Source organism: Bubalus bubalis, chromosome 19 (genome assembly GCF_019923935.1).
Source record: "Bubalus bubalis isolate 160015118507 breed Murrah chromosome 19, NDDB_SH_1, whole genome shotgun sequence".
NCBI classification, from domain to species: Eukaryota; Metazoa; Chordata; class Mammalia; order Artiodactyla; family Bovidae; genus Bubalus; species Bubalus bubalis.
This window is the reverse complement of record NC_059175.1, coordinates 13,921,214-13,937,671: the sequence shown is the minus strand read 5'-3', so window position 1 is coordinate 13,937,671 and position 16,458 is coordinate 13,921,214. Positions and strand designations below refer to the sequence as shown.

At 32.6% G+C, this 16,458-nt stretch overlaps 1 protein-coding gene across 1 annotated transcript in view; it reads right to left on the bottom strand.

The window, feature by feature from the left end:
- Positions 1 to 16,458, bottom strand: part of ADAMTS6 (ADAM metallopeptidase with thrombospondin type 1 motif 6) — a 273,198-nt gene that overhangs the window by 157,099 nt on the left and 99,641 nt on the right. The window contains exons 7-8 of the mRNA XM_025270471.2: positions 16,032 to 16,075; positions 11,825 to 11,930 (exon numbers count right to left, since the gene is read on the bottom strand). Coding sequence (XP_025126256.1) covers positions 11,825 to 11,930; positions 16,032 to 16,075 — 150 coding nt within the window. The remainder of the gene's footprint in view (positions 1 to 11,824; positions 11,931 to 16,031; positions 16,076 to 16,458) is intronic.

The window sequence follows — 16,458 nt, the reverse complement described above, 5'->3', positions numbered from 1 at the left end:
CTGTAACTGAGGAGTCTATCATACATATTAATCTATTGTTACACATGCTTTTCTCAAATATAAGTACATAGTTTTCTATGCAAATGATATTTTTTCATTTGAAACTATATTTAAACTTCCCCTTTCTATGATAGACAGATACAAAGAGATATATCTTAGGAAAGAATGTCTTATGTTTTAAGATATATATGAGGCAGCTCATTTGTGATTACATTTTATGTCATTTCACCATATATTATATGACCATTTAACACTGCAAAAGTAATACAACGTGTGTGTGTGTGTGTGTGTGCGTGTGCTCAATCCTGTCTGACTTTTTGTGACCCTACAGACTCTAGCCCACCAGACTCCTCTGTCCATGGAATTTTCTAGGCAAGAATATTGGAGGCTGCCATTCCTACTGGCAGGCTGCCATTTCCTACTCCAGGGCATCTTCTCAACCCAGGGATCGAACATGCATCTCTTGTAACACAAAATAACAATTTACTTTTGATTCTGGTACACAATTAATACTGGTTCTTTTGGAAGATTTGTAAAAATGAAAAAGCGTAAATATAGACTGCTGAGTAAAAATTTAATACGCATTGTCAGGATTTCTTCTAAAAATCAAAACAGATGTTTTCAAACCTAACAGAAAATCTATATAGCTAAGGAAAATCTTAAAATGCTTAATTCAATTTTTTGTCTAAGCAGTTAATTTTGCCATGTTGCTAATATATTAACATCATTGTTCTTTTTAGAAAACCATGGTACTTTAAACTCTGCCTTTCATTTTATTAAATATAAATTCTTCACTAAAATAAGTAGATGACTACTCAGTTCTTCAAAAATATAACACATTTACAACTACAAAAAGAATAGTTTCCTAACATTTTCAATATGATTAAATTTCTCTTCAGAAAGTGATGAAATAATTATAGTCTAAATTGTGACAATTATAAAATCTCAAAACTACGTCTTCTTATTGTAGCAGAAAAATACAAAGGAACAAAGGGACATCTTTCTTTACAATTATTTTCCATTTATTCTCTTTGATCTGTTCTTAGTCATAACTGATCTTGGCTACGAATCACTTGTTATAAAAAAGCAAAGATGAAATTTAAGGGATGTATTCAGAAACTTCTCTACCCACATCTGGCAAACATTTTTAGATTTAACAGCTACCCACTAGGATAGCTATTACCATTTGTTCATGTGTTTTCTAAAACAGAGTTTGGAATTCACTTCTACTTTTGGGCTTTATATACAATTTACTAAACTAAGTGAACTCAAGATTCTGAACTTATTTAGGAAGATATTTAACAAGCGAGGTGCCTAAAAGAATCTAGGACCTAGACTCTTTCCACATGTGTAGAAAGCAATGTTCACATTTAGTATAAACATTTCTGAGTTGAAAGTTAGATTTCTAAAGCCAATGATACCACTATAATGCATTTGCATCTTTTCTACTTCTACTTCACACTTTTTTCCTTTCATTAACTGCGAAGAAGCTAGGGGTCAGAGCAAACAAGCTATTTGAGACATACTAAGATTTGGGGCAAGGTGTGCACATGTAGGTGCATTTGCTTGTGTGCATGTGCAGTGAAAGGTAGGGAAGACAGAAAACCATGGCAAAGATAGGGAAGGTAGCTGAAACAAGGACACCTTTGTTGTTATAATCTTCCATGTACTATGAGCAAAATGTAACTGAATTCGTTTATGGCAGCTGAAATTTATGTCAACCAATTAGTACAATCGTGTCTGCCTACAAATTCATTCTTTGTTTTTCTTGCAAAATGAAGAGACTGCCTTATCAAAGTTCTTAAAGTTGACAGTGACTGAATTCTACTTCAGTAGGTTTACTTTTTTTTTTTTATTACTTCAAGATTTTCTTTCTTTTTTTTTTTTTAAATTTTATTTTATTTTTAAACTTTACATAACTGTATTAGTTTTGCCAAATATCAAAATGAATCACACATACACATACATACACCTATTCTGTCCTATAATTCTAGACATTTAATTCAGTAATTACCTGATTGGTTTTACCTACTTTTTGTATTACTACATGTCATAGCAAAGACTTAATCATTGAAATAATTCAATATGTTAGAATTGTAAGAACTTTTCTTAAAAAATCTTAATGTTACTATCATTGTTTTAGCTATTATTGGGAGTATGTCTGCATATGTGACAGCCTATATATTAAAATACATATTGTATTAACATATATAACATATATATATGTATGTGTACATATGTGCATGTATGCATATGTAGACAGGCAGTTAACATAATTTTGGCTTCTTCCTAGCCCTGACAGTTATGGAGTAGTATTTTAATAATAATAGCAATATGTTCTAATTTGAAATATATAAAAATTTTATAGTAGATTCATAAAATCTAATACACATAGGAAGAAACAGGTATATTATACCATACATGGTATTACTAGTTTAGGTAAATAACAATGGCACCATACAGCTCTAAAGCTTAATCAACTGACAGAGTAAAATGTTTGTCATCTTCCATTGAAAAAAAATATTTCCATGTTAGAAAAAAAAAAAGTTCATTGCTTTTCCCAAAGGGTGTAAAACCTTAAAGGAACCACAACATTCATTTTAGAGTTAGACCTTGTAATATGAACATTTATCATTCAATCATTCATTAACAATTATTGACAGAATGCCTATTACCTCACATTAAAGTACTATTTACCTCAGTCCCTATTACCCAATACATCATGTCCGGCTTTAAATAAACAATGGCAAGTCATGCTGAAACACAGTCAAAATGGAAAAAATAATCATCAAAACTAGACTCAGATAATATACAAATTTTGGAACTAACAAAATGGGAATTAAAGATAATTATAATTAATATTTAAGGGCTCTAATGAAAAAAGTAGCCAATATAGAAGAAAAGATAGGTAACAGGCAGAAAGATGAAACTCTAAAAAAAAATCAAAAGAAAATCTAGAAACCAAAACCAGTGTAATAGAAATGTAGAATTCCTTTGATGATCTCATAAGTAGACCAGACTAACTGAGGAAATAATCAGTGAGCCTGATGACAGCTCAACAGAACCTGCCAAAATTGAAATGCAGAGAGAAAGAAGAATGAAAAAGATGCCCCCCACCCAAAACAGAATAAAACATCCATGAACTGTGGAACAATATCTGAAGGTATTATATGTATGTAATGTAAATACCAGAAATAGAATAAAGAAAGACTACAGTCGAATACATGTTTGAAGTAATGACCAAGCATTTTCCAAAATGAACTGATACCAACAACAGACTCAGGAAGTTCAGAGACTATCAAACAGGATAAATATTTTTAAAAAATCAATATCTACTTATATTGACTCAAATTGAAGAAGACAAAAGACACAAAATCTTAGAAGAAATATCTTGTAGAGTACAAGGATAGGAATAGCAGCAATTTTTCATCAGACATCATGCAAATTCTATATCCAGTAAAATTATTCTTCAAAAGCTCTGAAGGATAAATACTTTCTCAAACAAAAACTGAAGGAAGCTATTATCAGTAGACCTGTACTGAAAGAAATGTTAAAAGAAGTGCTTCAGGGAAAAGGAAAACTAAATAAATTAATTAATTAAAAATAAATATATATATATAAATTTTATATAAAATTTTTGTGCTAAAACTTAAGAGAAACCATTAAAATTTTTAAAGGAAGCATAACTGATAAGCTATGAGAAGAGTTAAATTGAAACCATGTAAAATGCTCAATTAAAACCAGAGAAAGGAGAAAAAGATAAGGAAAAGAAACAAACCGCAACAAAGAGAAAAGTTACAAAAATAGTAGATATTAATTCAACTATATTGATAATCACTTTAAATATAAATGGTTTAAATACATCAATTAAAAGAGAGAAACTCTCAAGATGAATAAAGATATAAGAACCAATTATATACTGAATTTAAGAAATCCACTATAAATATAAAGACCCAGTGAAGCTAAAGGGATGGACATACACAAATTAACCTTGCTCACATGAATCAAGAGAAAACTGGAGCAGCTATATTAATTTTAGACAAAGAACACTTCAGAAAGGAGAAATTCTCAGGATAAAAATATTAAATAGTAATTTAGAGGTCATTTCTCTAAGGAGACAAAAAACTTAACAAGAATGTATGCATTTAACAATAGTGTCAAACATTTGAGTCAAAACTGATACAATGTGAGTCACAACTGATACAAAAGTATACACAAATCCATCACTATAATTGGAGACTTAAACATCCCTTTCCCAATAACTGATAGATCAAACAGGAATAAAAAATCAGTAAGGATACAGTTGACCTGAACAGCACTATCAACTAGATCCAAAGAAGAGACATACAGAGGGCCAACAAGTACTTGAGAAGATGCTCACATCACTAATCACCTGGGAAAATCAAAACCACAATGACATATAATTTTATATCTGTTAGAATGGCTAATAAGAGATTACAAGTGCTGGCAAGGATGTGGAGAAAAGGGAACTACTTTGCACTGTTGTGAGAATGTAAATTGGTATAGCCACTATGGAAAATAGTATTAAGTTTTCTCAAAAAAATTGAACATAGAACTATCATATGATCCAGCCATCCCACTTCTGGATACGTAGTCAAAAGAAATAAAATCGCTATTGCAAATAGATACCTAAACTCTCATCTTCATTGGAGTATTACTCACAATAGCCAACATATGAAAGCATACCAAGGATCCACCAATGAATGAATGGATAAAGGAAATGTGATACACATCCCCTCTCACACAGTGGAATATTATTCAGTCATTAAAAAGGAAATCCTGCCATTCCCTTCTGTACAGCAAAAGAAACAATCAACAAAATAAAAGGGACTCTATGAAAGGAAGAAAATATTTGCAACATGGATGAAACTTGGGGCATTATGATAAGTGAAATAAGTCAGATAAAGACAAATACTGTTTGATCTCACGATATATGTGGAATCTAAAAAAGCTGAACTCATACAGAGTAGACTGGTGATTGTCAGGGGATTGGGGTCTGGGAGAAATGGGAAGATGTTGTTCAAAGTGTACAAACTTCCAGTTATGAGATGAATAAGTTCTGGGGGGTCTCAGGAAAGCATGGCTGACTATAGTTAATAATACTGTATTGTATGGGCTTCCCTTGTGGCTCAGCAGTAAAGAATCTGCCTGCAATGCAGGAGATGCAGGAGACACAGGTTTGATCTTTGTGTTGGGAAGATCTCCTGGAGGAGGCATGGCAACCCACTCCAGTATTCTTGCCTGGAGACTTCCATGGACAGAGGAGACTGGTGGGCTACAGTCCACAGATAGGATCGCACAGAGTTGGACACGACTGAAGCAACTTAGCATGCATGTAAGCACTGTATTGTATACTTGAAACGTGCTAACAGAATCAGTCTTAAATATTCTCACCATACCCACACAAAGAAGCAATTATAATGATGTGCTGGATCTGTTAACTAACCTTATCATGGTAATCATTTCGTAATATATATGTGTATCAAATCACCACGCTGTACACCTTAAACTTATACAATGTTATATGTCAATTATATCTCAATAAAGCTGGAAAAAAAGGAGAAAACACAAATTACAAATATCAAGAGTAAATGATGAAATGTCATTATTTATATTATAGACATTAAAAGAGACAATAATAACTGTAAAACAAAATTGGTAATTTTGCTGAAATAGTCAAATGTGTTGAAAGACAAAGTTAACCCCCCCAAAAAAAGACTCAAAGATTTAAACAAATATGTTATCTCACATCTAATTTAAAAATTAAATTATTAATAATAGTCCTACAAATGAAATTCCAGGCTCAGATGGCTTCATTGATAAAGTCTATTAAACATTAAAAATGAAATAATATCAAACTTACGTACACAAACTTCTAGAAAACAGAACACTTCTTAATTCAATTTATAAGACTAACTTCATTCTGATACCAAAACTAGTCAAAGAAATTTAAAGAAAGCTACAAACCAACATTTTTTTGACAAATTGAACTGAAATAACTGGATCTTCATATGAGGAAGAAGAGGAATTTCAACCCTTACTTCACATTATACAAAAAAAGTTAACTCAAAGTACATTATAGATCTTAATATAAAAGCTAAAAGTGTAAAACTGAGACAAAAATATTGAAGAAAATCTTCACAATCTTGAAGTAGACAAAGATTTCTTAGGACACAAAAATACAAACCATACAAAAAATATAAATAAGATTTCATCAAAATTTTAAAATTCTACTTTTCACAAGACATCATTAAAAAATGAATGACAAGCAAAAGACTTGGAGAGAATATTCACATTGCATATATATGATAGACTTTTATCCAGAATATATTGAGAATTCTTGCAGCTCAATAAGAAACACCTCAGTTTTTTTTTTTTCCAAATGGGAAAAGAATTTGAGTAGCCATTTCAGAAGATAATAAATAACAAATATGCACATGAAAAGATGTTTATCATCACTGTTTATCAGAAAATAGATAATTAACTACCTAAAGCCACAATGAGATAACACTAAAATGTGTAATGGGTAAATCAAAAAGACATAATAAATGTCAGCAAGGATCTGAAGTAACTAGAACTCCCATAGATTGCTAGCAGGAACGCAAAATAGCCATTTTGAATTAGAGTTTGTTTATTATAAAGTGAAACTAACATATACCATTCTACCAGCAGGACTACTCACAAGAAATGAAACAATTATGTCCATACAAATTCTTATACACCAAATCTACCTGTGGTGGATTCATTTTGATACTTGGCAAAACTAATACAATTATGTAAAGTTTAAAAATAAAATAAAATAAATTAAAAAAAATAAATTAAAAAAAAAAAATAGCTCCAGACAAGAAATAGCCTAAAATGTGATGTATGCTATTATGATATGGAATATTCTTCACAAAAAAAAGAACTATCTATATACACAACAACATGAAATGAATCTCAAAACCTGTGCTGAGGGAAGAAAGCTAGTCACAAACGGGTACCCACTACATGAGTCTACTTAAAACTACAGGAAACTACAGGAAACACAAGTTTAATCTATAAAGATAGAAACTAGATCTGTGGTTGTCTGGGCCCAAGGAAAGCTGTAGGAGTGTGGAGACTGACTGTAAAAGGGAGCAGAGGGACTTTTCTCAGGTAATATTCATGTTGATATCATGATTGCGGTGATGGGTACATGGTTACATACATTTGTCAAAATTCATCAAACTGTACACAAAATGGATGCATATTTATTGTATACAAAGTATACCTAACCATTTTAAAACTTACTTATGGGAAAGCAAACACTTCGAAAAAACAGAATACTTAACTCATTTTATAAGACTAACACTACTCTGATACCAAAATTAGACAAAGGCATTCAAGTACCAACTACCTTAGTGTATGTTTATTATTAGCCTTCTATCAAGAAAACACAACACTTGTACACATTGCTACATTTAAAATGGATAACCAACAAAGACCTACTGTGTAGCACAGGGAATTGAGCTCATTATGTAACAACCTAAACTGGAAAAGAATTTGAAAAAGAATAGTCATATGTATATGTATAACTCAATCACTTTGCTGTACACCTGAAACTATCATAACATTTTTAATCAAGTATACTCCAATATGAAACAAAAAGTAAAATATATATATATAAAGAAAAAATAAAGTCTTCATATATTATATATCCACCAAAAAAAGAAAAAAAAAGCACAGCACTGATCAAACATTTAAAGATATTTAGGGGGTTTCCATGGTGGCTCATTGGTAAAGAATCTGCCTGGCAATACAGGAGACACAGGTTCGATCCCTGGTCAGGGAAGATCTCACATGCCACAGAGCAATTAAGCCCATGCACCACAACTATTGAGCCTGTGCTCTAGAGTCCAGAAGCTGCCACTACTGAGCCTGCACGCCACAATTACTGAAGCCCGTGAGCCCTAGAACTTAAGATGTGCAACAAGAGAAGGCACTGCAATGAGAGACCCAAGCACAACTAGAGAGCAGCCCTTACTCACCACAACTAGAGAAAAAGCCCACATGCAGCAACGAAAACCAAGCATAGTCAAAAATAAATAAATAAAAGTATAAAAAAAATAAAATTAAAGATACGTAGGTATTTGCAGCAGGAGAGGGGAAGTTTGAATAAAGAGAACAATAATAATAGCTTCCTAACAAAAGTAATCTAATTTACAGTTTTATCCTGAAGTCTTGCTACATTTTTCCTTGGGAAGATTTGGGAGAATGGCATTGAAACATGTAAAATATCATGTATGAAACGAGTTGCCAGTCCAGGTTCGATGCACGATACTGGATGCTTGGGGCTGGTGCACTGGGACGACCCAGAGGGATGGAATGGGGAGGGAGGAGGGAGGAGGGTTCAGGATGGGGAACACATGTATACCTGTGGTGGATTCATTTTGATATTTGGCAAAACTAATACAATTATGTAAAGTTTAAAAATAAAATAAAATTAAATTAAAAAAAAATTCATCTCCTAACCAATCTTCTTTAAAAAGTATATCTCTACTGCAGACCAAATATTGATACTGATTTCCAAAAGCAAGACTTATATATCCCTGCAGCTTTCAATACAACTTTCAACAATTCTTCCAAAATTAGAATTATAGTTCACTCAATTGCTATTAATTAATAAATGAGTTAAGTCAAATCTAAAAGTTTTATGATTGCAAAACCTGTTCATTTTTTGTGAAAAAAATCAGACATATATAATAGTAGAGTAGCATAATGAATCCCAGCCACATATCATTAAGATTACAAAATTCAAAATGTTATTATTTTTGTTTCATCTTTTTCTTTTCTTCTTCTTTAACAAGCAAATCTCAGATGTCCTGCTACTTGAATCACATATACTTCAACATATATCTCTAAAAAATATTGATTTCTTAAAAGATTTCTATTTAAGATTATCTGTTTTTGTACAATATATTATATAGCTTTCTCAATATATACATGCCTGGTTGAATTCTTGTGAATTCTCTTCAACATAATTTTTTTCAATTTCTAAAGCCCATGCTGCCAAGTCACTTCAGTCGTATCCGACTCTGTGTGACCCCATAGACGGTAGACCACCAGGCTCCCCCGTCCCTGGGATTCTCCAGGCAAGAACACTGGAGTGGGTTGCCATTTCCTTCTCCAATGCGTGAAAGTGAAAAGTGAAAGTGAAGTCGCTCAGTCGTGTCCGACTCTTAGTGACCCCATGGACTGCAGCCCACCAGGCTCCTCCGTCCATGGGATTTTCCAGGCAAGAGTACTGGAGTGGGGTGCCATTGCCTTCTCCAAGCCTATGGCAGTTACATAATTAATAAAAATAAAAATAAAAAAATCAAAGAAGACTCTTTTCTCTAAGGTTTCGTTAAGTGTTGATAGCTTATGGCCTGCGTTAAAGCCAGACATATATAAATAAAGCATACAGATCAGTTTTTCATTTGACAAAGACACTGATTTTTTGCTTGCATAAGGGAATGAACATGGTCTTGTCTCAGCTATCCACTGCTGTTTAAAATATACCATCCCCACATAAGTATGTGTGTGTGCTCGGTCATGTCCAATTCTTTGTGACCCCATGGACTGTAGTGTCAACAGGCTCCTCTGTCCATGGGATTTTCAGGCAAGAATACTGGAGTGGGTTGTCATTTCCTTCTCCAGTACATAAGTATACCCTGGGTGCAAAACCATATTCTATTAATACACAACCTAAAAATTAGTACAAAATATTCACAGTCTAGTAACACAGTAGAGGCACTTCTCACTAATTCATGGTCAAAGATTTTTCATAATCACTTAACATTTACCTTACTAAATGATAAAAATGATAAAAACTTTTGTCTTATACTCTATATAGAGCACATTATACTCTGAAAAGTTCCTGATATATTTACCATATTATTTTGTTTCAGCGCTTTATTTTATTTATTTTTTTTCAGCACTTTATTTTAATAATGACATGAGTTGTACCAGAGTTGACTTGCTAAATTCCTTAAAGTTCAACCCTATGATCTTAGAAGCAAGTAAAAGAATTTTCATCCATGAATAGGGGGTATGTTTAGCACATCCTAACTAGTTGTCTGAAGATAAAGGGATAAGGGGATAGTGATATAGGAATCAACACGGAAAAGCATTTTGTGGATTTCCCCCCAATTTTCCCTCACATTATCAAACAAGAATTAGCTGCGAAATAGTTACTCCAAGGCACATACATCTTAAGAGGTATATTCTACTTCTCTTTTACATTTCTTCTACATAAGGTACAAACCATTCATCTTAGGAAGAATTACAAGGAATTATCCATAAAGTCAACAAAAAATCTAATAAGCTTAGAGTAGCTCAGTTAGAATCTAATAAAAAATACAAAAGAGATAAACCCTCACCTTGCCTATTTAAGTGCATATAAGAACGGGGCTCGTAATGCATATGTTGAGATTGACTAACTTGTGGTTGCATGAGGTAATAGTGCCCTCACTGACACATTATTCATCTGCTGCATGTTACTTGTCCTAACCTTTCAATTTGATTGAACCTAAAAGACCCTATTAAATTCAATCTGGTTGCATAAGATTATGACAGTCATTAATAAGTCAGATTTTTAAGTGAGTTCAAGATAAACTGCCTGGTTAAGAGGGCTCTTGCCTTTTGTTTCCCTGCTGTTTATTGCAATGGAAACTAGAATACCAATATTTTTAGGACTTCATTAAAAGTGTAATACTGACTTTCCTTGTGTCTGAATTAAGTCAGGTTTGAAACTTGTTGGTTACTTGAATTCACACATAAATCAATACCAATGTGGTAAAATTTAAATTGCAACTTTCAAAGTAACGCAAGAGACTGACCCAATTTTACTCTTCACTTAGGGAAAAAAAAAATGAATTACAGATTTATCTCAGGAATGACCTCTGAGGCAAGTATACAATAAACATTCATTTTGTTTGTTCTTTTCCCCCATCCATTTTTCTACCAAAAAAAGCAGACTGTAAAAAATTTAAGGCATACAAACAAATATCAGAAGTTCTTGCAAATAGCCTGCTTCTTTTAGTTTAAAATGTTTGACTATCCTTTTAAAGCATTCAAACTTCTCTCCCTCCACATCAGCAAGCTTTTACATTTACTGTTGCCTGTTGCTTGAAATAAAGTAAGGGTTTTATTGCAACTGGGTGGTGGGTTGGGGGAGGGGAAAGTCATAGGATAGTTTTTGGCACAGATTTATTGAAAACAAATATTAAAAACTCCAGATCCTCCTAAAAAGTAGTGAGAATGATATCTCACTACTCCTGTAATATCAGGGTTTTGTTTTTTACTGACACACAAGTACACCTGAAAATGCAAATTGCACAGCAGTAATTACACAAACTTAGAAAAGGCCATACTCATAGATGTATGAACAATGAAAAATCAAAGTTCACTTTATGGTAATGATGTCAATCATGATTTTTAAATATATATGTATTGTCACTTAAGGAAATGAAAGATCATTTAAACAATTTGACTGTGAGAAATTGGGTGTTGAGTGGATCATGGTAAAGCTAAATTGTTTCAAACGTATATAAAAAAAACTTAAGTGTAGTGCATTCACTACTCTGAGGACACTAATCACTGAATCAGCGAGACTATTTAACAAGTCTCCAATTCTTAAGATGATTTATCCCCAAACCTTAAATGATAACACTCTCTATTGAAATCAGACAAAAAGGCATAAAATATGGTTGAGTACGGGCATTTCACACAGTAGTTATTTATGAATTGCTCAAAAAAGTGGAGCTCTAAAATTTATTTTGATTTTCTTAAACTCACTCACTTGTGACCAATCTCATGTGCAATGGTAAAAGCTGAACCCAGGCCAATGTCTTCATTAATGCTGCAGCTCCTTTCAGGCTCACACATTCCAGCCACAGAGGCCAAGCCTGAATAAACAGAAGGAGACACAAAGGGTCAAGCCAAGGTGTTTCAGTCTTAAAAAGCCCATACTTATAAATGCCTGGATTCTTTTTAATAACCTCCATGCACAGAAGGAGCAGTTGGCAAAAGGTTAACTTTCTAGTCATTTGCAAAATCACTGGGGGGAGTTTCACTTTGCCGGCTAGACATTAATATTTTTTGAACTGCAGTCAGTGCTGGAAAATGTCTAGACTAGGGGTTAGATTTATAAATTTTACTTCTGGTAACTTGGGACCACCTAGTAACTTGAGCCAGAAGAGGGAATTCAAGAAAGCATTTCTATTTTAACATTCTTCAGGCTGTAGAAAGCAAAATATATCCACATTATTTTTCTAAAGAGATCTGTTTAAGTTTAGTGGGTTCATAAAAATATACAAGCAACTTTTTAGTTACCAGAAAAAGGGAATCCCAAATGGTTTTTTAAAATGATATTTTTATAAAAACATAAATGAATGATTCAAAACAGAAAAAAGAACTGTTAAAGATGCGAGGGTTTTGCTTTTTTTTTTTTAATTTTCCGAAATTAGTCCTGCAAGTGATGCAACAATTTCTTTAAGTATTTTAATGGACAGAAAGTCATTCACACACTCAGTGTAGTTCTCCCCTCTCTCACTCCCCTAAATGAAGTAGAGTTTTAGTAATAAAGCAAAAACTATGGTGTTAATTCACTGATTCTGGTGAAATGTTATGTTACTGAAGGCATTCTTCTCTTGGGAATTTTATTATGTAAAAATTTTAATATTCATTTTCAAATGAATACCATGTTCTGTGATTAGTCCATAACTTAAAAACAGTGCTGAGAAAAAAAAATATTTGTGTGAAAGATAAAATTTCATGTGTTATAAGGAAATAGATGCCAAGTCATACTTAACACACATATGTACTGAAGTTACTTAGAATAACGTGAAGAAAGAGTAAAAAAAAATATTTCATATATTAGGAGTCTACTATCATCACCCAGGTATTAATAATTATTTTCCCATGAAAAGTGATTTCAATCTAATCCAATTAATATTTACTGAATGCAATAAACAATGTTCTATGCTAGGAACAATATCCCAGTTGCACTAATTTGGAACAGTAAAAGCTATCCAATTCATATTCTTACTGACAAGAAAACTCTAAAATTGCGTTTCTACTGTATCCATTAATATGAAATATCAACACTTACTACCATATTGGAACAAAGTTGAGGTTAGTATTGGATTTGCTAAAAGACTGTTTGCTTTTCTTACTGTTTTATGTTGGGGAGTAGACAGGAATTGGGGAAGGAGGTAATTTCTGTCTCACAGAGTTAATAGTGATATCTTTGTTCTGCTCTTCAATTCAACTAGAAGTCTTGGGACTTGAAGAAGAGGAAGTAAAAAGAAAGATTCGTTGGGCAAGATGACTTTATTGGTTTTTTTTTTGGTTAATCAAAAAAACTTAATGACTATTACTTCTAAACTCCACAGAGACAAAAAGAGAGGGAGGGAAAAAACAAAAAACTTTGCAGTCCATTATCTTTTTTAAGCTACTGGGTTCAATATGATCCATAATATGGGAAAAATAAAGCCACTCTATTTGAATATTGTTTCTCTTTTGAGCTTTATGAAATCTGGTTTAAAAAACTGCTAATATTTATTGCTAAATTAACATTATTTATATTTCCCAAATATATTATTCAACAGGTTATCTTTTTGTTGTTATTGTTGTTCTTGTTTGGTATGTGCCATATAGCCCTATTTTTAATTGAGAATTCTAAATGACTCCCCAAGGTGTATTTGCAAGCACAGATTTACTTCTGCATCTGCTACAAAATTGTTAGCTCTACTAAAAGAACGATCTAAGAAAGAACAGTTCTGGGAAATAACTACGATTTATTGAAAATACAAGGTATATCTTAACTAAAATAAAGAATTTAGATGCTAATATATTTTTTACAACTCCCCACCAATTTTTCTATTCTTGTAAAGTTGAAGCTGTCAGTTTTTATGTGTGATTGTGTTAATAAGGGTTTGATTACCATCAGGTCATTTAGATTTCCTCAGTTTGATGGCCAGTTTGCATGCTTAAATCTACTTAGCCATGTCACAATTAGTCACCAGCAGTACTAAGCAAGACAATATTCAAGAATTGGCATAAAACCAATATGAAAGTTACTAAAAAGACCACTCAAAAAGAAAAAAACCTGATCAACTGTGCCGATAACATATTCGCCACATATTAAATTCAACACATGTATATATAATGCAGTTCATTCAGTTTTCAGCATAAGAGATAGTATAAAAATAATTCATAATAGTTTATAATTTGAAAAATATAATTTATATTATGATTGAAAATACATTGACATGTACCCAAGTATTAATATATTGATTCTAGACATTAAAATATACCAAAGCATTAGGCAGTGTTACTATTTATGTCCCAATGAAGAATGTATCTCAAGTATAAATAAACTGCTTTTAAAAAGCAAAATAGACTATGTACAGATCTACATATGAATATAGCTATACATATTTATTTCCTCAAAATATACATGCTACAGAATACAAGCTGTAGCTGGTATCCTCTTTGGGACTTAGTGGATACTGTACCTAAAACTGATTAAGCACTTAATAAAGGCTTATAGAATTTGCACAATAATGGAGGGAATAAGTTAAACTGTATAGATAATTTCTCCATTAAATAATACCAGTTCATTTCTACAGTAAACACCCTTATATTTCCTTAAGTGACTTAACAATATCCTTGCAGCATAAGGGCAGATATTACTCTTAACTTCATAGATAAGGAAATTGAAGAACAAAGAGCTAAATAAACTGTAAAAGGTAATGCACTAAAACTGTCAAAGCCAGTGGTTGGTTTTTAGCTCAGGTTCCCTTCCTTCGGATTATTGTTGGTCTTGTTAACATAAAACACTATGAAGAAAACCTTTCTGATGTGAGCTTTCTCAGAAAAAAGCTCTTTCTCTGTTATGATTTTAACTAGCAAACTTCTCCACCATAATACTTGTCATTGGCAAACTGGGATTTCTTCTTTCACCATAAATCCTGAGGGAAATGGCCTGAGGGAAATGCTGAAGGAGAAGCCTGGGAAGGCAGGTAAAATCATCAAGAGAAATTTTAATTTCTAAAGGGGTATTTAACTGACCTCCTCAGGAAATGGGGTTAATACCTTTTCTCCCACCTCTACTTTAAATTTGATCTCAAAATTCTCATGAAGTGCATAGGAACAGATTTATAACTATTCCTTTACAGATAAGAAAAGTGAGACTTGTCAGAGAATCTAGAGAATTCACCTTCAGTTGCTTAACTTCTAGGTCTGTAAAAAGTCACTATGACACTAGGAAAAAAAAAACATAGAAAAGGCTCCTTTTTTACTTAAAATAATTCTAGTTGCTTAACAATTTAGTTGACTTGAAAGCTACCATTTTCCCTCATTTGTATTTGCAGTTAACATTTAACCACTATGAAGTTACGCTCCGCAACAATGCATAATTTTTTAAATTGTAGACTAGTATAGAACTGCCTTAAAAATGTGATATTTAGGAAGAACAAGGAAGATAATTCTGCTCTGTCTCCAAGTCTGGCTGTAATATTTTACAAAATTGGATTTTTTTTCTGTACAGGTAATAAAATTTCCAATAATATCTTAATGTATGAGGACATAATCTTTCCACAAATTTGGACCAAAAGAAGCACTGTTCTTAATGTCTCTGCATGAAGTATCTCCCAAGTTTCTTTTTCCTTTCCTTTCCTGAGATTTGAAGGTGCTTTAATTTGCCCTCAAACTCTCAGTATTTTTGGAAAATACATTACAGAGATGGATTATATGAAAATGAGTGGTAACTTTTGATTTAGTATTACTGTGTGAAGATTTTGAAACACCTTCTAATTTGTTTTTAATCATCATTCTACTTGTTTCCTAATCAGTGACATATCCACAAAGGTCAGGTTTAATACTTTATAGGAATAATTTCAGATGTGCCAGAAACGAAAATTACCAAATTAATAATGATTAAAAAGTAAAACTATTGGACCGAAAAGACAATCTGAACTATCCTCCCTTTATAAAAAACTTACCCAGTGTTCCACAGGGCTTATTTTTATAAGTGCAGATATCATATCTATAGAGGAGAAAAAAGAGAAATGAAATTTGTAATCTGATCAAATTTTTTAAATGTTTTGTATATTCATCACATTTCTTTCATGGAGCTTTGGTTGTCAGACCACAATCAGTGCAATTATAAGCAGCCAGCTGGAGTGTCGGCATTTTCAGCACTCTGGGGGACACGCCGGCTGTACTACACTCACAGCCTCTGGCTGCAAGCCAATGGGACACCTGCCAGTAAGAAAGAAAGGTTAAAGTGGATTTCTGTAATTGCAAGTTCCATAAAACCATCTACCATACTGTTTTGAAGCTAGAATAGCCTGTCTGCAGAATGCTACTGCTTCTACAAAAAGCAAACGGGTGGCTTTTTATTCCCAATATCTTTTGGACCTGCTGGAA